The sequence below is a fragment of the Heterodontus francisci genome, chromosome 49 (genome assembly GCF_036365525.1).
Source record: "Heterodontus francisci isolate sHetFra1 chromosome 49, sHetFra1.hap1, whole genome shotgun sequence".
Classification (NCBI taxonomy): Eukaryota; Metazoa; Chordata; class Chondrichthyes; order Heterodontiformes; family Heterodontidae; genus Heterodontus; species Heterodontus francisci.
The window spans coordinates 8,649,044-8,674,689 of NC_090419.1; the positions used below are offsets into that span (position 1 = coordinate 8,649,044).

The window sequence follows — 25,646 nt, forward strand, 5'->3', positions numbered from 1 at the left end:
TGACCCTCCGACAGTGCGGTGCTCCCTCAGTACTGACCCTCTCAGTACTGATCCTCCGACAGTGCGGCGCTCCCTCAGTACTGACCCTCTCAGTACTGACCCACCGACAGTGCGGCGCACCCTCAGTACTGACCCTCTCAGTACTGACCCTCCGACAGTGGGGCGCTCCCACAGTACTGATCCTCCGACAGTGCGGAGCTCCCTCAGTGCTGACCCTCCGACAGTGCAGCGCTCCCTCAGTACTGACCCTCCGACAGTGCAGCGCTCCCTCAGTACTGACCCTCCGACAGTGCGGTGCTCCCTCAGTACTGACCCTCTCAGTACTGATCCTCCGACAGTGCGGCGCTCCCTCAGTACTGACCCTCTCAGTACTGACCCACCGACAGTGCGGCGCACCCTCAGTACTGACCCTCTCAGTACTGACCCACCGACAGTGCGGCGCTCCCACAGTACTGATCCTCCGACAGTGCGGCGCTCCCTCAATACTGACCCTCCGACAGTGCGGAGCTCCCTCAGTGCTGACCCTCCGACAGTGCAGCGCTCCCTCAGTACTGACCCTCCGACAGTGCGGTGCTCCCTCAGTACTGACCCTCCGACAGTGCGGCGCTCCCTCAGTACTGACCCTCCGACAGTGCGACACTCCCTCAGTACTGACCCTCCGACAGTGCGACACTCCCTCAGTACTGACCCTCCGACAGTGCGACACTCCCTCAGTACTGACCCTCCGACAGTGCGGCGCTCCCTCAGTACTGCCCCTCCGACAGAGCGGCGCTCCCTCAGTACTGCCCCTCCGACAGTGCGGCACTCCCTCAGTACTGACCCTCCGACAGCGCGGCACTCCCTCAGTACTGCCCCTCCGACAGTGCGGCGCTCCCTCAGTACTGACCCTCCGACAGCGCGGCGCTCCCTCAGTACTGACCCTCCGACAGCGCGGCGTTCCCTTGGTACTGACACCGGTGGGAGTTTCGGGCTTGGATTATGGAGCTCGAGTCTTCAGAGTGGGGCCCGAACCCATAGCCTCCTCTGCCAGGGAGGCGAGTGTGGGGGTCCATTGAGCCCTGGCTGACTTGTACCCACACCTTGACCACATGCCAACCCCAAAACAAGGGCGGCATCGACTCCAGTCACCCAACTCTTCACAAAGTCTTTGAAGGCTCCTAACCTGATTGGGCTGCAGTCGGAAAAGATCAGAAAGTAATTGTGAAATCATTTAGATTGATTTTATTAATGAAAGATAGCAAATATACAATCTAAAGGCCTGTCACAAAATGCCAACATCATTCCCTATTATAACACTTTTGTTTTTGGGAGGTTAATTCCAGAAAGGATTGCGAATACTTTGTCCCAACGTGTCTGCGAGGAGTTGTCACAATGGCGGCCAGTATTTGCACAGCGCACACTCGACCCCGTTGGCGTGCAGGGACAGGGGGTGCCTCTCCTCAATGAACACGGATGCCATCGATTCAACGTCAGCACGGACTGCAGTGTTGACCCGCTGGGAGCCACTTTCTTAGCAACACTGGATGGCCAGTTAGGGTGTCGCGTCACAGCATGACATCATCAATCAGCGACAGGAGCTCGGACGACGGGCCGCCCGTCCGGAGACGCGGACTGCGTTCCCCTCTGCCTGAGCTGCTGAGCGTCTCCGGCCAATCGGACACGGAACCGGTTCTCGCTGCGGCCGCGCCGTACGCTTTACAGCGAACGGCAGAAGGCTTTCGACCTAGTTCCACACGAGAGGCTTTCCCATAGCCGTTGGGTTGCAGGGTTTGGTTGAAGGGTTGGAAACAATTAATATTCATTAAAGGAGTTACATTGGGGCGGACGGGACGTGATAGGTGTGTTGTTCCGGGACTCAATTCTAGTGTTTATCATTTACACCCATGAGGGTACAAGATTGGATCTGGTACTGGATTAGCAACACAGAGGCGATGACGTCCCTTTTTATACACCCATTCCCGGATGGGGGCAGTGCTGACAAGGCACTCAGTCCAGCTCTTTGATGAACGTAACAGAGAAGGTTGATCTGGGTAGTGAGGTTGATGTTGTGTATCTGGACTTTCAAAAGATGCTTGTCAAAGTGCCAGCTAACAGACTTGTAAGCAGAATAGCAGCCTGCGGAATTCAAGGGACAGGGACAACCTGGGTACAGAATTGGTTAAGGAACAGAAAACAGTTGGTGAAGGGTTGTTTTTGCAGCCTGGAGGCGAGTTCACAGTGGGGGTTTCCCCCCGGGGTCTGTATGAAGAGCCCTGCTCTTTTGGATATATATGAATGATCTGGATTTGGATACACAGGGGAATAATTTCAATATTGGCAGCTGACACGAAACTCAGAAATGCAGTAATCAATGAGGAGGATAGTGATCGACCGAGGGGGAGACACAGACCAGTGAACTGGGCTGGGACACGGCAAATGCAGTTTAAGACAGAAAAAAAAACGGGAGGTGCTGCATTTTGGTAGGAAGAATGAGGGGAGGCAATCTGAACCGATTTACTAGGACGGTCCCGGGGATGAGGGATTACAGTTAATGTGGAGAGACTGGGAGAAGCTGGGATTATTCTCCTAAGAACAGAGAAGGTTTAAGGGGAGATTTCATTGAGGCGTTCAAAATCAGATAGAGTGAATCAGGAGAAACTGTTCCCAGTGGCGGGAGGGTCGGTAACCGGAGGGACACCGATTTAAGATAATCGGGAAAAGGACCAGAGGGGGGAGAGGAGGAGAATTTGTTTTTTGACGTAGTGAGTTGTTGTGATCTGGAATGCGCTGCCTGAAAGGGCGGTGGAAGCAGATTCAATAGTAACTTTCAATAGGGGGAATTGGAGAGATACTGGAAGGGGGAAAATTTACAGGGATGTTGGGATCGAGCAGGAGGTCAGTGGGATTAATTGGATAGAACTGTCAAAGAGCCAGACTCACGGATTGAGCCAGACTGAGTAAGGATGACAGATTTCCCTCCTGAAAGGTGCAATCGAGGGGCAATCGGGCAATTTGGTAGCTTTCGCGGTCTCCATTACCCAGGTTTATTTCCCGGTTTGCCGAAACTGGATTCCGAACTCCAAAACGGCCCCGGGGTGGGATTTGAACCGACCTCCCCTGGATTTTCAGCGCGGAGCCTCTGGATTTACTAGATCCGCAGCAGAAACAGTCTCAACGGGAGAAGGTCAACGGGTGATGTGGGAGGAGGGAGGGGGGCAGCCGGTGAGTAATGGCCCCTTTGCCCGGCTTGTTAGGAATGAATAACTTGAGGGGGGGGGCGGGGGGACGATGGCCTGAAATTTCAGAGGTGGTGGATGGGGAGGGGGCCCCAAATCTTCATTTTACACGAACAGGGGCAAACACCCTGGACGATCCTGGGTCAAAGGAAGGTGTATCTGTACAGGGAGGTGCGGCGTTTAATGGGGAGAGGGAATGTGGAGGGGAAGGTGACGGGGGACGGGATGGAGTGGGGGGAAGGGGATAGGGGATGGGATGGAGTGGGGGGGAAGGGGATAGGGGATGGGATGGAGTGGGGGGGAAGGTGATGGGGGACGGGATGGAGTGGGGGGAAGGGGATAGGGGACGGGATGGGGAGGGGGAAGGGGATGGGGGACGGGATGGGGGACGGGATGGGGGGGGGTGGAGGAAGGGGATTGGGGTGGGACTGTTGCTCTGGGGTCTCTCGGATCTCCCCCCTCACGCCGGGAAGCAGATTGAGCAGCACTCCAGGCAGATCTCCAGGCAGTCAGATGAGCCACAGCAGTCCTCCAGTACCCCACACTCCACATTGCAGGGGCAGATCTCCTCATCCCCTCCGCAGACCTCCCCGGCCCCACAGCAGCAGGAGGGGGCCTGCACCCCGGCCTCGCCCCCAGACCCACACGAGGCACAGTCCAGCACCAGGTCACAGAACGCCAGCAACTCACAGAACAGGCAGGCAAGAATGCAGTGTACACAGCAATCTACAGCGGGGGAGAGAGGGAGAGAGAGAAAGAGGGGGGAGAGAGAGAGAGGACAGGGAGAGAGAGAGGGGGGGAGGAGAGAGAAGAGAGAGGGGGGAGAGAGAGAGGGAGAAAGGAGAGAGAGGGGAAGAGAGAGGAGAGACAGAGGAGAGGGAGAGGATGAGAGGAGAAAGAGGGAGAGAGGAGAGAGAGGGAGGACAGGGAGAGAGAGAGGGGGGTGAGAGAGAGAGGACAGGGAGAGAGAGAGGGAAAGAGGGTGGCGAGAGTGAGAGAGGACGGGAGAGAGAGAGAGAGGGGGAGGAGAGAGAAGAGAGAGGGGGAGAGAGAGAGGGAGAAAGGAGAGAGAGGGGAGGAGAGAGGAGAGACAGAGGAGAGGGAGAGGATGACAGGAGAAAGAGGGAGAGAGGAGAGAGAGGGAGGGAGAGAGAGAGACAGGAGAGAGAGAGGTGAAGAGAGAGAGAGAGAGAGAGAGAGGGAGGAGAGAGAGGTGGGAGAGAGAGAGAGAGGTGGGAGAGAGAGCGAGGATAGAGGAGAGAGAGAGCAGCAGAGATAGAGAGAGAGAGAGGAGAGGGTGAGAGGAGTGGGAGGGAGAGAGAGGAGAGAGGGGAGAGAGAGAGGGGGGGAGAGGGGGGGAGAGAGGGAGAAAGCAGAGGGACAGAGGAGAGAGAGAGTGAGGAGCAAGAGGAGAGAGAGGACAGGGAGAGAGGAGAGAGGGAGATGAGAGGGAGAGAGGAGAGAGACGAGAGGGAGAGGGGTGTGCGAGGGGGAGAGACAGATATAGGGGTTAGAAGGGGAGTGGGGGTGAGAGAGAGTGAAACAAAGAGGAGTGTGAGAGAGAGAGAGTGTGATCCAGAAAGAGTGGGTGAGAGACAGAGAGAGAGAGAGAGAGAGAGAGATAAAAACAGATTAGAACATCAACATTTAAATTGAGCAAATCGATCATCTGGCAAAGGAGAGAACACACGCTGTCCCGTGCGGGTCAGGGGAACACATCCTGCCCCGTGCGGGTCAGGGGAACGTGTTCTGTTTCCTGCCACCCTGAAGACACAATGAACATCAGCCCTCATGAGTTTCTCTCCAAGGACGGACCAGGCGTCAGCTGATTTCAGCCATGGTTCCATTGGAGGACAGTGCAACTGACCTCAGGACCCTGCTGAACAGCGAGGAGGGGAGTAAATCAGCTTGGCTTCCATCTATAGGTTTCCACCTCACTGAAAGATGTGGGAGGAAGTGCACATGTGTGTGTGTATGTATCTGTGTACGTGTGTATGAGTGTATCTGTGTACGTGTGTGTATGCGTCTGTGTACCTATGTATGTGTGTGTATGTATCTGTGTACGTGTGTATGAGTGTGTCTGTGTACGTGTGTATGAGTGTGTCTGTATCTTTGTGTGTGTATGTATCTGTGTACATGTGTATGAGTGTATCTGTGTACGTGTGTGTGTATGCGTCTGTGTACCTATGTATGTGTGTGTATGTATCTGTGTACGTGTGTATGAGTGAGCCTGTGCCTGTGTGTGTGTATGTATCTGTGTACGTGTGTATGAGTGTGTCTGTGTCTGTGTGTGTGTATGTATCTGTGTACATGTGTATGGGTGTGTCTGTGTCTGTGTGTGTGTATGTATCTGTGTACATGTGTATGAGTGTGTCTGTGTACGTGTGTGTGTATGCGTCTGTGTACGTATGTATGTGTGTGTATGTATCTGTGTATGAGTGTGCCTGTGTGTGTATGTATGTATCTGTGTACGTGTGTATGAGTGTGTCTGTGTGTGTGTGTGTGTATGTATCTGTGTACATGTGTATGAGTGTGTCTGTGTACATGTGTATGAGTGTGTCTGTGCCTGTATGTGTGTATATATCTGTGTACGTGTGTATGAGTGTGTCTGTGTCTGTGTGTGTGTATGTATCTGTGTACATGTGTATGAGTGAGTCTGTGTACATGTGTATGAGTGTGTCTGTGCCTGTATGTGTGTATATATCTGTGTACGTGTGTATGAGTGTGTCTGTGTGTGTGTATGTATCTGTGTACGTGTGTCTGTGTACGTGTATGTGTCTGTGTACGTGTATGTATCTGTGTACGTGTGTATGAGTGTGTCTGTGTGTGTGTATGTATCTGTGTACGTGTATGTATCTGTGTACGTGTGTATGAGTGTGTCTGTGTACATGTGTATGAGTGTGTCTGTGCCTGTGTGTGTGTATGTATCTGTGTACGTGTGTATGAGTGTGTCTGTGCCTGTATGAGTGTGTCTGTGTACGTGTGTGTGTGTATGTATCTGTGTACGTGTGTATGAGTGTGTCTGTGTACATGTGTATGAGTGTGTCTGTGCCTGTGTGTGTGTATGTATCTGTGTACGTGTGTATGAGTGTGTCTGTGCCTGTATGAGTGTGTCTGTGTACGTGTGTGTGTGTATGTATCTGTGTACGTGTGTATGAGTGTGTCTGTGTACATGTGTATGAGTGTGTCTGTGCCTGTGTGTGTGTATGTATCCGTGTACGTGTGTATGAGTGTGTCTGTGTACATGTGTATGAGTGTGTCTGTGCCTGTGTGTGTGTATGTATCCGTGTACGTGTGTATGAGTGTGTCTGTGTACATGTGTATGAGTGTGTCTGTGCCTGTGTGTGTGTATGTATCCGTGTACGTGTGTATGAGTGTGTCTGTGTACATGTGTATGAGTGTGTCTGTGCCTGTATGAGTGTGTCTGTGTACATGTGTATGAGTGTGTCTGTGCCTGTGTGTGTGTATGTATCTGTGTACGTGTGTATGAGTGTGTCTGTGTACATGTGTATGAGTGTGTCTGTGCCTGTGTGTGTGTATGTATCCGTGTACGTGTGTATGAGTGTGTCTGTGTACATGTGTATGAGTGTGTCTGTGCCTGTGTGTGTGTATGTATCTGTGTACGTGTGTATGAGTGTGTCTGTGTACATGTGTATGAGTGTGTCTGTGCCTGTGTGTGTGTATATATCTGTGTACGTGTGTATGAGTGTGTCTGTGTACATGTGTATGAGTGTGTCTGTGCCTGTGTGTGTGTATGTATCTGTGTACGTGTGTATGAGTGTATCTGTGTACGTGTGTGTGTATGTATCTGTGTATGGGTGTATCAGTGTGTATGAGTGTATGTGTATGAGTGTTAGCATGTATGAGTGCTTGTGTATGTTTGTGTGTGAGTGTGTGCATGAGTCTGGAAATGTGTGTGTTTATATGACTGTAAATGTACGTCTGCATGTGTGTGTAGATGTGTGTGAGTGATTGTGTGTATGTGTGTGTGTGAATTTATGTATGTGGATGTGTGTGTGTGTGTGTGTGTGTGTGTGTGTCAGTGTGTGTGTGTGTGTGTGTCAGTGTGTGTGTGTGTATGGATGAGAGTTGTGGATGAGTGTATAGGAGTATCAGTGCAGAGAGGTGGGTATTATGGTGTGTGTGCAGATGAAGCAATGTACTGAAAGGCTGGTGTGTCGTCCCAATTGTGCAGTTGTCTGCCAACACTCTGTCCACCAACACTCTGTCCACCAACACTCTGTCCCTCTCCCACAACAACTAGGAACAGCAAAAAGTATCTTGTGAATGAAAAACAAAATATACGCCATTTGAGTAGACCGCTCGAAATAAATATAGAACACACATTAAAAACGCTCTTGATTTACTGTAAGGGTGTGGGATATATCAGAGTGTTACAGTGAGGGGTGTGGGATATATCAGAGTGTTACAGTGAGGGGTGTGGAGTATATCAGAGTGTTACAGTGAGGGGTGTGGGATATATCAGAGTGTTACAGTGAGGGGTGTGGGATATATCAGAGTGTTACAGTGAGGGGTGTGGGATATATCAGAGTGTTACAGTGAGGGGTGTGGGATATATCAGAGTGTTACAGTGAGGGGTGTGGGATATATCAGAGTGTTACAGTGAGGGGTGTGGGGTATATCAGAGTGATACAGTGAGGGATGTGGGGTATATCAGAGTGTTACAGTGAGGGGTGTGGTATATATCAGTGTTACAGTGAGGGGTGTGGGATATATCAGAGTGTTACAGTGAGGGGTGTGGGGTATATCAGAGTGATACAGTGAGGGATGTGGGGTATATCAGAGTGTTACAGTGAGGGGTGTGGTATATATCAGTGTTACAGTGAGGGGTGTGGTATATATCAGTGTTACAGTGAGGGGTGTGGGATATATCAGAGTGTTACAGTGAGGGGTGTGGGATATATCAGAGTGTGACAGTGAGGGGTGTGGGGTATATCAGAGTGTTACAGTGAGGAGTGTGGGATATATCAGAGTGTTACAGTGAGGGGTGTGGGATATATCAGTGTGTGACAGTGAGGGGTGTGGGGTATATCAGAGTGTTACAGTGAGGGGTGTGGGATATATCAGAGTATTACAGTGAGGGGTGTGGGATATATCAGAGTGTTACAGTGAGGGGTGTGGGATATATCAGAGTGTTACAGTGAGGGGTGTGGGATATATCAGAGTGTGAGAGTGAGGGGTGTGGGGTATATCAGAGTGTTACAGTGAGGTGTTTGGGATATATCAGAGTGTTGCAGTGAGGGGTTTGGGGTATATCAGAGTGTTACAGTGAGGGGTTTGGGATATATCAGTGTGTTACAGTGAGGTGTTTGGGATATATCAGAGTGTTACAGTGAGGGGAGTGGGATATATCAGAGTGTTACAGTGAGGGGTGTGGGATATATCAGAGTGTTACAGTGAGGGGTGAGGGATATATCAGAGTGTTACAGTGAGGGGTGTGGGATATATCAGTGTGTTACAGTGAGGGGAGTGGGATATATCAGAGTGTTACAGTGAGGGGTGTGGGATATATCAGAGTGTGACAGTGAGGGGTGTGGGGTATATCAGAGTGTTACAGTGAGGGGTGTGGGATATATCAGAGTGTTACAGTGAGGGGTGTGGGATATATCAGAGTGTGACAGTGAGGGGTGTGGGGTATATCAGAGTGTTACAGTGAGGGGTGTGGGGTATATCAGAGTGTTACAGTGAGGGGTGTGGGATATATCAGAGTGTTACAGTGAGGGGTGTGGGATATATCAGAGTGTGACAGTGAGGGGTGTGGGGTATATCAGAGTGTTACAGTGAGGGGTGTGGAATATATCAGAGTGTTACAGTGAGGGATGTAGGGTATATCAGAGTGTTACAGTGAGGGGCGTGGGATATATCAGAGTGTTACAGTGAGGGGTGTGGGGTATATCAGAGTGTTACAGTGAGGGGTGTGGGATATATCAGAGTGTTCCAGTGAGGGGTGTGGGATACATCAGAGTGTTACAGTGAGGGGTGTGGGGTATTTCAGAGTGTTACAGTGAGGGGTGTGGGATATATCAGAGGGTAACAGTGAGGGGTGTGGGATATATCAGAGTGTTACAGTGAGGGGTGTGGGATATATCCGAGTGTTGCAGTGAGGGGTGTGGGATATATCCGAGTGTTACAGTGAGGGGTGTGAGATATATCAGTGTGTTACAGTGAGGGGTGTGAGATATATCAGTGTGTTACAGTGAGGGGTGTGGGGTATATCAGAGTGTTACAGTGAGGGGTGTGGGATATATCAGAGTGTTACAGTGAGGGGTGTGGGGTATATCAGAGTGTTACAGTGAGGGGTGTGGGATATATCAGAGTGTTACAGTGATGGGTGTGGGATATATCAGAGTGTGACAGTGAGGGGTGTGGGATATATCAGAGTGTTACAGTGAGGGGTGTGGGATATATCAGAGTGTTACAGTGAGGGGTGTGGGATATATCAGAGTGTTACAGTGAGGGGTGTGGGGTATATCAGAGTGTTACAGTGAGGGGTGTGGGGTATATCAGAGTGTTACAGTGAGGGGTGTGGGGTATATCAGAGTGTTACAGTGAGGGGTGTGGGGTATATCAGAGTGTTACAGTGAGGGGTGTGGGATATATCAGAGTGTTACAGTGAGGGGTGTGGGATATATCAGAGGGTAACAGTGAGGGGTGTGGGATATATCAGAGTGTTACAGTGAGGGGTGTGGGATATATCCGAGTGTTACAGTGAGGGGTGTGGGATATATCAGAGTGTTACAGTGAGGGGTGTGGGGTATATCAGAGTGTTACAGTGAGGGATGTGGGATATATCAGAGTGTTACAGTGAGGGGTGTGGGGTATATCAGAGTGTTACAGTGAGGGGTGTGGGATATATCAGAGTGTTACAGTGAGGGATGTGGGATATATCAGAGTGTTACAGTGAGGGGTGTGGGATATATCAGAGTGTTACAGTGAGGGATGTGGGATATATCAGAGTGTTACAGTGAGGGGTGTGGGATATATCAGAGTGTTACAGTGAGGGGTGTGGGGTATATCAGAGTGTTACAGTGAGGAGTGTGGGGTATATCAGAGTGTTACAGTGAGGGGTGTGGGATATATCAGAGTGTTACAGTGAGGGGTGTGGGATATATCAGAGGGTAACAGTGAGGGGTGTGGGATATATCAGAGTGTTACAGTGAGGGGTGTGGGATATATCCGAGTGTTACAGTGAGGGGTGTGGGATATATCAGAGTGTTACAGTGAGGGGTGTGGGGTATATCAGAGTGTTACAGTGAGGGATGTGGGATATATCAGAGTGTTACAGTGAGGGGTGTGGGGTATATCAGAGTGTTACAGTGAGGGGTGTGGGATATATCAGAGTGTTACAGTGAGGGATGTGGGATATATCAGAGTGTTACAGTGAGGGGTGTGGGATATATCAGAGTGTTACAGTGAGGGATGTGGGATATATCAGAGTGTTACAGTGAGGGGTGTGGGATATATCAGAGTGTTACAGTGAGGGGTGTGGGGTATATCAGAGTGTTACAGTGAGGAGTGTGGGGTATATCAGAGTGTTACAGTGAGGGGTGTGGGATATATCAGAGTGTTACAGTGAGGGGTGTGGGATATATCAGTGTTACAGTGAGGGGTGTGGGGTATATCAGAGTGTTACAGTGAGGGGTGTGGAATATATCAGAGTGTTACAGTGAGGGGTGTGGGATATATCAGTGTGTTACAGTGAGGGATGTGGGGTATATCAGAGTGTTACAGTGAGGGGTGTGGGATATATCAGAGTGTTACAGTGAGGGGTGTGCGATATATCACTGTGTTACAGTGAGGGATGTGGGGTATATCAGAGTGTTACAGTGAGGGGTGTGGGATATATCAGAGTGTTACAGTGAGGGGTGTGGGGTATATCAGAGTGTTACAGTGAGGGGTGTGGGATATATCAGAGTGTTACAGTGAGGGGTGTGGGGTATATCAGAGTGTTACAGTGAGGGGTGTGGGATATATCAGAGTGTTACAGTGAGGGGTGTGGGATATATCAGTGTTACAGTGAGGAGTGTGGGATATATCAGAGTGTTACAGTGAGGGGTGTGGGGTATATCAGAGTGTTACAGTGAGGGATGTGGAGTATATCAGAGTGTTACAGTGAGGGGTGTGGGATATATCAGTGTGTTACAGTGAGGGGTGTGGGATATATCAGTGTGTTACAGTGAGGGGTGTGGGATATATCAGAGTGTTACAGTGAGGGGTGTGGGATATATCAGTGTGTTACAGTGAGGGGTGTGGGATATATCAGAGTGTTACAGTGAGGGGTGTGGGATATATCAGAGTGTTACAGTGAGGAGTGTGGGATATATCAGAGTGTTACAGTGAGGGGTGTGGGATATATCAGAGTGTTACAGTGAGGGGGGTGGGATACATCAGTGTTACAGTGAGGGGTGTGGGATATATCAGAGTGTTACAGTGAGGGGTGTGGGATATATCAGAGTGTTACAGTGAGGAGTGTGGGATATATCAGAGTGTTACAGTGAGGGGTGTGGGATATATCAGAGTGTTACAGTGAGGAGTGTGGGATATATCAGAGTGTTACAGTGAGGGGTGTGGGATATATCAGAGTGTTACAGTGAGGAGTGTGGGATATATCAGAGTGTTACAGTGAGGGGTGTGGGATATATCAGAGTGTTACAGTGAGGGGGGTGGGATACATCAGTGTTACAGTGAGGGGTGTGGGATATATCAGAGTGTTACAGTGAGGGGGTGTGGGATATATCAGTGTTACAGTGAGGGGTGTGGGATATATCAGTGTTACAGTGAGGAGTGTGGGATATATCAGAGTGTTACAGTGAGGGGTGTGGGATATATCAGAGTGTTACAGTGAGGGGTGTGGGATATATCAGAGTGTTACAGTGAGGGGTGTGGGGTATATCAGAGTGTTACAGTGAGGGGTGTGGGATATATCAGTGTTACAGTGAAGGGTGTGCGATATATCAGAGTGTTACAGTGTGGGGAGTGGGATATAACAGAGTGTTACAGTGAGGGGTGTGGGTTATATCAGAGTGTTACAGTGAGGGGTGTGGGATATATCAGTGTGTTACAGTGAGGGGTGTGGGATATATCAGAGTGTTACAGTGAAGGGTGTGGGATATATCAGTGTTACAGTGAGGGGTGTGGGATATATCAGAGTGTTACAGTGAGGGGTGTGGGATATATCAGAGTGTTACAGTGAGGGGTGTGGGATATATCAGTGTTACAGTGAGGGGTGTGGGATATATCAGTGTTACAGTGAGGGGTGTGGGATATATCAGTGTTACAGTGAGGGGTGTGGGATATATCAGTGTGTTACAGTGAGGGGTGTGGGATATATCAGTGTTACAGTGAGGGGTGTGGGATATATCAGAGTGTTACAGTGAGGGGTGTGGGATATATCAGTGTTACAGTGAGGGGTGTGGGATATATCAGAGTGTTACAGTGAGGGGTGTGGGATATATCAGTGTTACAGTGAGGGGTGTGGGATATATCAGTGTGTTACAGTGAGGGGTGTGGGATATATCAGTGTTACAGTGAGGGGTGTGGGATATATCAGAGTGTTACAGTGAGGGGTGTGGGATATATCAGTGTTACAGTGAGGGGTGTGGGATATATCAGAGTGTTACAGTGAGGGGTGTGGGATATATCAGTGTTACAGTGAGGGGTGTGGGATATATCAGAGTGTTACAGTGAGGGGTGTGGGGTATATCAGTGTGTTACAGTGAGGGGTGTGGGATATATCAGAGTGTTACAGTGAGGGGTGTGGGATATATCAGTGTTACAGTGAGGGGTGTGGGATATATCAGAGTGTTACAGTGAGGGGTGTGGGATATATCAGAGTGTTACAGTGAGTGGTGTGGGATATATCAGTGTTACAGTGAGGGGTGTGGGATATATCAGTGTTACAGTGAGGGGTGTGGGATATATCAGTGTGTTACAGTGAGGGGTGTGGGATATATCAGTGTGTTACAGTGAGGGGTGTGGGATATATCAGTGTTACAGTGAGGGGTGTGGGATATATCAGTGTGTTACAGTGAGGGGTGTGGGGTATATCAGTGTTACAGTGAGGGGTGTGGGGTATATCAGAGTGTTACAGTGAGGGGTGTGGGATATATCAGTGTTACAGTGAGGGGTGTGGGATATATCAGTGTGTTACAGTGAGGGGTGTGGGGTATATCAGTGTTACAGTGAGGGGTGTAGGATATATCAGTGTTACAGTGAGGGGTGTGGGGTATATCAGTATGTTACAGTGAGGGGTGTGGGATATATCAGAGTGTTACAGTGAGGGGTGTGGGATATATCAGAGTGTTACAGTGAGGGGTGTGGGATATATCAGAGTGTTACAGTGAGGGGTGTGGGGTATATCAGAGTGTTACAGTGAGGGGTGTGGGGTATATCAGAGTGTTACAGTGAGGGATGTGGGATATATCAGTGTGTTACAGTGAGGGGTGTGGGATATATCAGTGTTACAGTGAGGGGTGTGGGATATATCAGAGTGTTACAGTGAGGGATGTGGGATATATCAGTGTGTTACAGTGAGGGGTGTGGGATATATCAGTGTTACAGTGAGGGGTGTGGGATATATCAGTGTGTTACAGTGAGGGGTGTGGGGTATATCAGTGTTACAGTGAGGGGTGTAGGATATATCAGTGTTACAGTGAGGGGTGTGGGGTATATCAGTATGTTACAGTGAGGGGTGTGGGATATATCAGAGTGTTACAGTGAGGGGTGTGGGATATATCAGAGTGTTACAGTGAGGGGTGTGGGATATATCAGAGTGTTACAGTGAGGGGTGTGGGGTATATCAGAGTGTTACAGTGAGGGGTGTGGGATATATCAGAGTGTTACAGTGAGGGGTGTGGGATATATCAGAGTGTTACAGTGAGGGGTGTGGGATATATCAGAGTGTTACAGTGAGGGGTGTGGGGTATATCAGAGTGTTACAGTGAGGGGTGTGGGGTATATCAGAGTGTTACAGTGAGGGGTGTAGGATATTGGGATGGAGCCGGAGGTCTGTGGGATTATTTGGATAGCTCTTTCAAAGGGCCAGCACAGGCACTAAGGGCCGAACAGCCTCTCTCTGTGCTGCAAGAGACGTGTGCACTGTGTCTCCTGAACCGTCCCCTTGCGGAGCGCCATTCCTCCCCCCTCCTCCCTGTCCCCGATATTCCAGAGCTGTAGGATTTACTCAGCGATAACAGAGCTCCGAGATCTCGAGTGCGAGCTCCAGGCACTCGCTGGTCTGTTCACAGGCCTCGCAAAGGGAGCTGCCCGGGGCGCAGCCGCACCAGCCGTCACAGATCCTGTCCCGCTCGGCTGGCCCGTGGCCGTACATGGCCTGGCAGGGGCAGCACAGGAGGCTGCAGAGGGTGTCCAGGCACAGGGCGGGCAGCAACTGGCAGCAGTCAGAGAACTGGCAGAAGAGGCAGGTGAGTAACAGGGAGGCGCAGGCGTCTGAGGGCAAAGTGGGGGTGGGGTGGAAGGGAGAGAGAGAAGAGGACAGGAGAGAAGAGGGAGGGAGCAACGGACCGGGGAGAGAGAGAGAGAAAGAGAAAGAGAGAGAGAGAGTGTTAGTACAGTCAATTCTGACCACAGGCTCATCAGTGACTCCCCATATCCCTCACTCCCCACCTACCCACCTCCTCCCCATATCCCTCAATCCTCACCTACCCACCTTCTCCCCATATCCCTCACTCCCCACCTACCCACCTCCTCCCCATATCCCTCAATCCCCCACCACCCACCTCCTCCCCATATCCCTCACTCCCCACCTACCCACCTCCTCCCCATATCCCTCAATCCCCCACCTACCCACCTCCTCCCCATATCCCTCACTCCCCAGCTACCCACCTCCTCCCCATATCCCTCAATCCCCAGCTACCCACCTCCTCCCCATATCCCTCAATCCCCAGCTACCCACCTTCTCCCCATATCCCTCAATCCTCACCTACCCACCTCCTCCCCATATCCCTCAATCCCCACCTACCCACCTTCTCCCCATATCCCTCAATCCCCACCTACCCACCTTCTCCCCATATCCCTCAATCCTCACCTACCCACCTCCTCCCCATATCCCTCACTCCCCAGCTACCCACCTCCTCCCCATATCCCTCAATCCCCCACCTACCCACCTCCTCCCCATATCCCTCACTCCCCACCTACCCACCTTCTCCCCATATCCCTCAATCCTCACCTACCCACCTCCTCCCCATATCCCTCAATCCCCCACCTACCCACCTCCTCCCCATATCCCTCAATCCCCCACCTACCCACCTCCTCCCCATATCCCTCACTCCCCACCTACCCACCTTCTCCCCATATCCCTCAATCTCCCACCTACCCACCTTCTCCCCATATCCCTCAATCCCCACCTACCCACCTTCTCCCCATATCCCTTACTCCCCACCTACCCACCTTCTCCCCATATCCCTCACTCCCCACCTACCCACCTTCTCCCCATATCCCTCACTCCCCACCTACCCACCTTCTCCCCATATCCCTCAATCCCCCACCTACCCACTTTCTCCCCATATCCCTCACTCCCCACCTACCCACCTTCTCCCCATATCCCTCACTCCCCACCTACCCACCTTCTCCCCATATCCCTCAATCCCCCACCTACCCACTTTCTCCCCATATCCCTCACTCCCCACCTACCCACCTTCTCCCCATATCCCTCAATCCCCCACCTACCCACCTTCTCCCCATATCCCTTAATCCCCCACCTACCCACCTTCTCCCCATATCCCTCAATCCCCACCTACCCACCTTCTCCCCATATCCCTCACTTCCCACCTACCCACCTCCTCCCTATATCCCCCTCTCCCCACCTACCCACCTCCCTCAATCCCCCACCTACCCACCTCCTCCCCATATCCCTCACTCCCCACCTACCCACCTTCTCCCCATATCCCTCACTCCCCACCTACCCACCTCCTCCCCATATCCCTCAATCCCCCACCTACCCACCTTCTCCCCATATCCCTCAATCCCCCACCTACCCACCTCCTCCCCATATCCCTCAATCCCCCACCTACCCACCTTCTCCCCATATCCCTCACTCCCCACCTACCCACCTTCTCCCCATATCCCTCACTCCCCACCTACCCACCTCCTCCCTATATCCCTCAATCCCCCACCTACCCACCTCCTCCCCATATCCCTCAATCCCCCACCTACCCACCTTCTCTCCATATCCCTCAATCCCCCACCTACCCACCTTCTCCCCATATCCCTCACTCCCCACCTACCCACCTCCTCCCTATATCCCTCAATCCCCCACCTACCCACCTTCTCCCCATATCCCTTAATCCCCCACCTACCCACCTCCTCCCCATATCCCTCAATCCCCCACCTACCCACCTTCTCCCCATATCCCTCAATCCCCCACCTACCCACCTTCTCCCTAAATCCCTCAATCCCCCACCTACCCACCTTCTCCCCATATCCCTTAATCCCCCACCTACCCACCTTCTCCCCATATCCCTCAATCCCCCACCTACCCACCTTCTCCCTAAATCCCTCAATCCCCCACCTACCCACCTTCTCCCCATATCCCTTAATCCCCCACCTACCCACCTTCTCCCTAAATCCCTCAATCCCCCACCTACCCACCTTCTCCCCATATCCCTCAATCCCCCACCTACCCACCTTCTCCCTAAATCCCTCAATCCCCCACCTACCCACCTTCTCCCTAAATCCCTCAATCCCCCACCTACCCACCTCCTCCCCATATCCCTCAATCCCCCACCTACCCACCTTCTCTCCATATCCCTCAATCCCCCACCTACCCACCTTCTCCCCATATCCCTCACTCCCCACCTACCCACCTCCTCCCTATATCCCTCAATCCCCCACCTACCCACCTCCTCCCCATATCCCTCAATCCCCCACCTACTCAAGTTTAACCTCAGACCCCGTGGGATTTGAACCCTTGACCTCAGTGAAGGCTCGACTGCGATCAGATTTCCAGTCCCCCTCACATTCCTGAGTAGCTCTGATCCATCCACTCAGCCTCCTCTCTGAGGGACTCCCTTCTCCCTTCTCCTTTACTCCAGGGGGAAATTCACCAATCCCCCAGTATTCCTGCCCCTCAGTGCCTCGTTGCCTATCTGGCCAACCTTTACCTTTCCTAAAACCGCGAAAGTTTCAACAACCCGTGGGAGGCAAGCAACACATTGTGCTGTATGTACAGAAATTAACAACAACCTGCATTTGTATAGTGCCTTTCACATAGTAAGACATCCCAAGTCACCTCACAAGAGAATTTCAACCCCGAGCCACATCAGGAGATATTAGGGACGGGCGATCAAAAGCTCGGTCAAAGAGGTCAGTTTTAAGCAGCGTCTGAAAGGAGGAGAGAGAGAGGGGCGGAGAGGTTTAGGGAGGGAATTCCAGAGCTTAGGGCCCCAGGCAGCTGAAGGCACGGCCGCCAATGGTGGAGCGATGGGAATCGGGGGATGGTCAAGGGGCCGGAATTGGAGGAGGGCAGAGATCTCGGAGGGTTGTAGGGGCTGGAGAAGGTTACAGAGATAGGGAGGGTTGTAGGGGCTGGAGGAGATTACAAAGATAGGGAGGGCTGTAGGGGCTGGAGGAGGTTACAGAGATAGGGAGGGTTGATAGGGCTGGAGGAGGTTAGAGAGATAGGGAGGGTTGTAGGGATGGAGGAGGTGACAGAGATAGGGAGGGTTGTAGGGGCTGGAGGAGATTACAAAGATAGGGAGGGTTGTAGGGGCTGGAGGAGGTTACAGAGATAGGGAAGGTTGTAGGAATTGGAGAAGGTTACAGATTTAGGGAGAGTTGTCGGGGCTGAGGAGGTTACAGAGATAGGGAGGGTTGTTGGGGCTGGAGGAGGTGACAGAGATAGGGAGGGTTGTTGGGGCTGGAGGAGGTTACAGAGATCGGGAGGGTTGTCGGGGCTGGAGGAGGTGACAGAGATCGGGAGGGTTGTCGGGGCTGGAGGAGGTTACAGAGATCGGGAGGGTTGTCGGGGATGGATGAGGTTACAGAGATAGGGAGGGTTGTAGGGATGGAGCAGGTTACAGAGCTAGGGAGGGTTGTAGGGATGGAGGAGGTTACAGAGATAGGGAGGGTTGCAGGGATGGAGGAGGTTACAGAGATAGGGAGGGTTGTAGGGGCTGGAGGAGATTGCAAAGATAGGGAGGGTTGATAGGGCTGGAGGAGGTTACAGAGATAGGGAGGGTTGTCGGGGCTGAGGAGGTTACAGAGATAGGGAGGGTTGTCGGGGCTGGAGGAGGTGACAGAGATAGGGAGGGTTGTCGGGGCTGGAGGAGGTTACAGAGATAGGGAGGGTTGTCGGGGCTGGAGGAGGTTACAGAGATAGGGAGGGTTGTCGGGGCTGGAGGAGGTGACAGAGATCGGGAGGGTTGTCGGGGCTGGAGGAGGTTACAGAGATCGGGGGGGTTGTCGGGGATGGATGAGGTTACAGAGACAGGGAGGGTTGTAGGGATGGAGGAGGTAACAGAGATAGGGAGGGTTGTAGGGATGGAGCAGGTTACAGAGCTAGGGAGGGTTGTAGGGATGGAGGAGGTTACAGAGATAGGGAGGGTTGCAGGGATGGAGGAGGTTACAGAGATAGGGAGGGTTGTAGGGGCTGGAGGAGATTGCAAAGATAGGGAGGGTTGTAGGGGCTGGAGTGGGTTACAGAGATAGGGAGGGTTGTTGGGGCTGGAGGGGGTTACAGAGATAGGGAGGGTTGTAGGGGCTGGAGGGGGTTACAGAGATAGGGAGGGTTGTTGGGGCTGGAGGGGGTTACAGAGATAGGGAGGGTTGTAGGGGCTGGAGGGGGTTACAGAGATAGGGAGGGTTGTAGGGGCTGGAGTGGGTTACAGAGATCGGGAGGGTTGTCAGGGCTGGAGGAGGTTACAGAGATAGGGAGGGTTGTTGGGGCTGGAGGAGGTTACAGAGATAGGGAGGGTTGTTGGGGCTGGAGGAGGTTACAGAGATAGTGAGGGTTGTTGGGGCTGGAGGAGGTTACAGAGATAGGGAGGGTTGTAGGGATGGAGGAGGTTACAGAGATAGGGAGGGTTGTAGGGATGGAGGAGATTACAGAGATAGGGAGGGTTGTAGGGGCTGGAGGAGGTTACAGAGATAGGGAGGTTTGTAGGGGCTGGAGGAGGTTACAGAGATAGGGAGGGTTGTAGGGGCTGGAGGAGGCTACAGAGATAGGGAGCGTTGTAGGGGGTTACAGAGATAGGGAGGGTTGTAGGGGCTGGAGGGGGTTACAGAGATAGGGAGGGTTGTAGGGGCTGGAGGAGGTTACAGAGATAGGGAGGGTTGTAGGGGCTGGAGGGGGTTACAGAGATAGGGAGGGTTGTAGGGGCTGGAGGGGGTTACAGAGATAGGGAGGGTTGTAGGGGCTGGAGGAGGTTACAGAGATAGGGAGGGTTGTTGGGGCTGGAGGGGGTTACAGAGATAGGGAGGGTTGTTGGGGCTGGAGGGGGTTACAGAGGGGGCAGCAGTTCTTTGGATGAGTTGACATTGGCGGAGGGTGGGAGATCGGTCAGGAGAGCGTCGGAGTGATCGAGGGGCGGAGGAGACGAAGGAAGGGCGGAGGTTTTCAGCAGCAGACGGGCGGCTGGGCGGTTTTGGGGGCGAAGCGTGGGAGGGATAGGGGGGACCGACCTCAACCCCCCCCACTCTTAAGCCTGAGGCCTACATTGAGAGTGTCGCCAAACCCACTTCGCAACCTCCCAGAACGCAACGTCCGGCGGGAAAGAGGGACCCTGCGTTGAACACCCTCACTTGGGAACTAAGCCAGAAAGAGTGAGGCAACCAGATGACACAAGCCCCTGAATAAACCGTGACTTCCTGCCAAGGCCGAGGGCCCAGGCTTCCTCTCCAGCAGATGCGCGCCAGGGTCAGAAAAACAAAACCATTTGTTGCTGCAGCAAAACTGTGTATCCAAAACAGGTGTGGCGTAAAAATGCACGGGTCGGGGCAGGGGAAAGAAAGTTGTTTAAATACTTTAAATACAGTTTCCATTGTCTGTCAGAGGTAGGCCAAAGGTCAGCCTTGATGCCAAGTGAGAAACAATTGTGAGATTCTCAATCTCACGATCTCACGGTGTCTCGTATATCTGTGCTTTGACCTGAGGCATTCTTAATTCACAATGCAAGGATGTGTTAGGTTCACCACCAATCACTCAGAGAGAGGGGACTGAGGGACACCACTCAGTGTACAGATATCACCCTGAGAGAGAGGGGACTGAGAGACACCAGTCAGTGTACAGACATCACCCTGAGAGAGAGGGGACTGAGAGACACCACTCAGTGTACAGATATCACCCTGAGAGAGAGGGGACTGAGAGACACCACTCAGTGTACAGATATCACCCTGAGAGAGAGGGGACTGAGAGACACCAGTCAGTGTACAGATATCACCCTGAGAGAGAGGGGACTGAGAGACACCAGTCAGTGTACAGATATCACCCTGAGAGAGAGGGGACTGAGAGACACCAGTCAGTGTACAGATATCTCCCTGAGAGAGAGGGGACTGAGAGACACCAGTCAGTGTACAGATATCACCCTGAGAGAGAGGGGACTGAGAGACACCAGTCAGTGTACAGACATCACCCTGAGAGAGAGGGGACTGAGAGACACCACTCAGTGTACAGATATCACCCTGAGAGAGAGGGGACTGAGAGACACCAGTCAGTGTACAGATATCACCCTGAGAGAGAGGGGACTGAGAGACACCAGTCAGTGTACAGATATCACCCAGAGAGAGAGGGGACTGAGAGACACCAGTCAGTGCACAGATATCACCCTGAGAGAGAGGGACTGAGCGACACCACTCAGTGTACAGATATCACCCTGAGAGAGAGGGGACTGAGAGACACCAGTCAGTGTACAGATATCACCCTGAGAGAGAGGGACTGAGAGACACCAGTCAGTGTACAGATTTCACCCTGAGAGAAAGGGGACTGAGAGACACCAGTCAGTGTACAGATATCACCCTGACGAGAGGGGACTGAGAGACACCAGTCACTGGACACATATCACCCTGAGAGAGAGAGAGAGGGACTGAGAGACACCAGTCAGTGTACAGATATCACCCTGAGAGAGACAGGGACTGAGACACACCAGTCAGTGTACAGATATCACCCTGAGAGAGAGGGGACTGAGAGACACCAGTCAGTGTACAGATATCACCCTGAGAGAGAGGGGGCTGAGAGACATCATGTCAGTGTCCAGATATCACCCTGACAGAGACGGTACTGAGAGAAACCAGTCAGTGTACAGATTTCACCCTGAGAGAGAGGAGACTGAAAGACACCATTCAGTGTACAGATATCACCCTGAGAGAGAGGGACTGAGCGACACCAGTCAGTGTACAGATATCACCCTGAGAGAGAGGGGACTGAGAGACACCAGTCAGTGTACAGATATCACCATGAGAGAGAGGGACTGATAAACACCAGTCAGTGTACAGATATCACTCTGAGAGAGAGGGACAGAGAGACACCAGTCAGTGTACAGATATCACCCTGAGAGAGAGGGCCTGAGAGACACCAGTCAGTAAACAGATATCACCCTGAGAGAGAGGGACTGTGAGACACCAGTCAGTGTACAGATATCACCCTGAGAGAGAGGGACTGAGAGACACCAGTCAGCGTACAGATATCCCCCTGAGAGAGAGGGACTGATAAACACCAGTCAGTGTACAGATATCACTCTGAGAGAGAGGGACTGAGAGACACCAGTCAGTGTACAGATTTCACCCTGAGAGAGAGGGGACTGAGAGACACCAGTCAGTGTACAGATATCACCCTGAGAGAGTGGGGACTGAGAGACACCAGTCAGTGTACAGATATCACCCTGAGAGAGTGGGGACTGAGAGACACCAGTCAGTGTACAGATATCACCCTGAGAGAGAGGGGACTGAAAGACACCAGTCAGTGTACAGATATCACCCTGAGAGAGAGGGGACTGAGAGACACCAGTCAGTGTACAGATATCACCCTGAGAGAGAGGGGACTGAGAGACACCAGTCAGTGTACAGATATCACCCTGAGAGAGTGGGGACTGAGAGACACCAGTCAGTGTACAGATATCACCCTGAGAGAGTGGGGACTGAGAGACACCAGTCAGTGTACAGATATCACCCTGAGAGAGAGGGGACTGAAAGACACCAGTCAGTGTACAGATATCACCCTGAGAGAGAGGGGACTGAGAGACACCAGTCAGTGTACAGATATCACCCTGAGAGAGAGGGACTGAGAGAAACCAGTCAGTGTACAGATATCACCCTGAGAGAGAGGGAATGAGAGACATCAGTCAGTGTACAGATATCGCCCTGAGAGAGAGGGGACTGAGAGACACCGGTCGCTGTAAAGATATCACCCTGAGAGAGAGGGGACTGAGAGACACCAGTGAGTGTACAGATATCACCCTGAGAGAGAGGGGACTGAGAGACACCAGTCAGTGTACAAATATCTCCCCGAGAGACACCAGTCAGTGTACAGATATCACCCTGAGAGAAACGGGACTGAGACACACCATTCAGTGTACAGATATCACCCTGAGAGAGAGGGGACTGAGAGACACCACTCAGTGTACAGATATCACCCTGAGAGAGAGGGGACTGAGAGACACCAGTCAGTGTACAGATATCACCCTGAGAGAGAGGGGACTGAGAGACACCAGTCAGTGTACAGATATCACCCTGAGAGAGAGGGGACTGAGAGACACCAGTCAGTGTACAGATATCTCCCTGAGAGAGAGGGGACTGAGAGACACCAGTCAGTGTACAGATATCACCCTGAGAGAGAGGGACTGAAAGACACCAGTCAGTGTACAGATATCACCCTGAGAGAGAGGGGACTGAGAGACACCACTCAGTGTACAGATATCACCCTGAGAGAGAGGGGACTGAGAGACAACAGTCAGTGTACAGATATCACCCTGAGAGAGAGGGGACTGAGAGACACCAGTCAGTGTACAGATATCACCCTGAGAGAGAGGGGACTGAGAGACAACAGTCAGTGTACAGATATCACCCTGAGAGAGAGGGGACTGAGAGACACCACTCAGTGTACAGATATCACCCTGAGAGAGAGGGGACCGAGAGACAACAGTCAGTGTACAGATATCACCCTGAGAGAGAGGGGACTGAGAGACACCAGTCAGTGTACAGATATCACCCTGAGAGAGAGGGACTGAGAGACACCAGTCAGTGTACAGATATCACCCTGAGAGAGAGGGGACTGAGAGACACCAGTCAGGGTACAGATATAACCCGGAGAGGGTGGGGACTGAGAGACACCAGTCACTGGACACATATCACCCTGAGAGCGAGAGAGAGGGACTGAGAGACACCAGTCAGTGTACAGATATCACCCTGAGAGAGAGGGGACTGAGAGACACCAGTCAGTGTACAGATATCACCCTGAGAGAGAGGGACTGAGAGACACCAGTCAGTGTACAGATATCACCCTGACGAGAGGGGACTGAGAGACACCAGTCAGGGTACAGATATAACCCGGAGAGGGTGGGGACTGAGAGACACCAGTCACTGGACACATATCACCCTGAGAGAGAGAGAGAGGGACTGAGAGACACCAGTCAGTGTACAGATATCACCCTGAGAGAGAGGGGACTGAGAGACACCAGTCAGTGTACAGATATCACCCTGAGAGAGACAGGGACTGAGAGACACCAGTCAGTGTACAGATATCACCCTGAGAGAGAGGGGACTGAGAGACACCAGTCAGTGTACAGATATCACCATGAGAGAGAGGGACTGATAAACACCAGTCAGTGTACAGATATCACTCTGAGAGAGAGGGACAGAGAGACACCAGTCAGTGTACAGATATCACCCTGAGAGAGAGGGCCTGAGAGACACCAGTCAGTAAACAGATATCACCCTGAGAGAGAGGGACTGTGAGACACCAGTCAGTGTACAGATATCACCCTGAGAGAGAGGGACTGAGAGACACCAGTCAGTGTACAGATATCACCCTGAGAGAGAGGGACTGATAAACACCAGTCAGTGTACAGATATCACTCTGAGAGAGAGGGACTGAGAGACACCAGTCAGCGTACAGATATCACCCTGAGAGAGAGGGACTGAGAGACACCAGTCAGTGTACAGATTTCACCCTGAGAGAGAGGGGACTGAGAGACACCAGTCAGTGTACAGATATCACCCTGAGAGAGTGGGGACTGAGAGACACCAGTCAGTGTACAGATATCACCCGGAGAGAGAGGGGACTGAAAGACACCAGTCAGTGTACAGATATCACCCTGAGAGAGAGGGGACTGAGAGACACCAGTCAGTGTACAGATATCACACTGAGAGAGAGGGGACTGAGAGACACCAGTCAGTGTACAGATATCACCCTGAGAGAGAGGGGACTGAGAGACACCAGTCAGTGTACAGATATCACCCTGAAAGAGGGGACTGAGAGACACTAGTCAGGGTACAGATATAACCCGGAGAGAGTGGGGACTGAGAGACACCAGTCACTGTACACATATCACCCTGAGAGAGAGAGGGACTGAGAGACACCAGTCAGTGTACAGATATCACCCTGAGAGAGAGGGACTGAGAGAAACCAGTCAGTGTACAGATATCACCCTGAGAGAGAGGGAATGAGAGACATCAGTCAGTGTACAGATATCACCCTGAGAGAGAGGGGACTGAGAGGCACCGGTCGCTGTAAAGATATCACCCTGAGAGAGAGGAGACTGAGAGACACCAGTCAGTTTACAGATATCACCCTGAGAGAGAGGGACTGAGAGAAACCAGTCAGTGTACAGATATCACCCTGAGAGAGAGGGGACTGAGAGGCACCGGTCGCTGTAAAGATATCACCCTGAGAGAGAGGAGACTGAGAGACACCAGTCAGTTTACAGATATCACCCTGAGAGAGAGGGGACTGAGAGGCACCGGTCGCTGTAAAGATATCACCCTGAGAGAGAGGAGACTGAGAGACACCAGTCAGTTTACAGATATCACCCTGAGAGAGAGGGGACTGAGAGACACCAGTCAGTTTACAGATATCACCCTGAGAGAGAGGGACTGAGAGAAACCAGTCAGTGTACAGATATCACCCTGAGAGAGAGGGAATGAGAGACATCAGTCAGTGTACAGATATCACCCTGAGAGAGAGGGGACTGAGAGACACCAGTCAGTGTACAGATATCACCCTGAGAGAGAGGGACTGAGAGAAACCAGTCAGTGTACAGATATCACCCTGAGAGAGAGAGGGACTGAGAGAAACCAGTCAGTGTACAGATATCACCCTGAGACAGAGGGAATGAGAGACACCAGTCAGTGTACAGATATCACCCTGAGAGAAAGGGGACTGAGACACACCATTCAGTGTACAGATATCACCCTGTGAGAGTGGGGACTGAGAGACACCAGTCACTGTACACATATCACCCT

The 25,646-nt window shown here is 51.9% G+C and overlaps 1 protein-coding gene across 1 annotated transcript in view; it reads right to left on the reverse strand.

Moving 5' to 3' along the window:
* Nucleotides 1-1,206: 1,206 nt before the first annotated feature.
* Nucleotides 1,207-25,646, reverse strand: part of LOC137358393 (myoD family inhibitor domain-containing protein-like) — a 76,732-nt gene continuing 52,292 nt past the window's right edge. Inside the window, exon 5 of the mRNA XM_068024335.1 lies at nt 1,207-3,941. Within this exon, the coding sequence (XP_067880436.1) occupies nt 3,676-3,941 (266 nt within the window). The 3' untranslated portion in view covers nt 1,207-3,675. The remainder of the gene's footprint in view (nt 3,942-25,646) is intronic.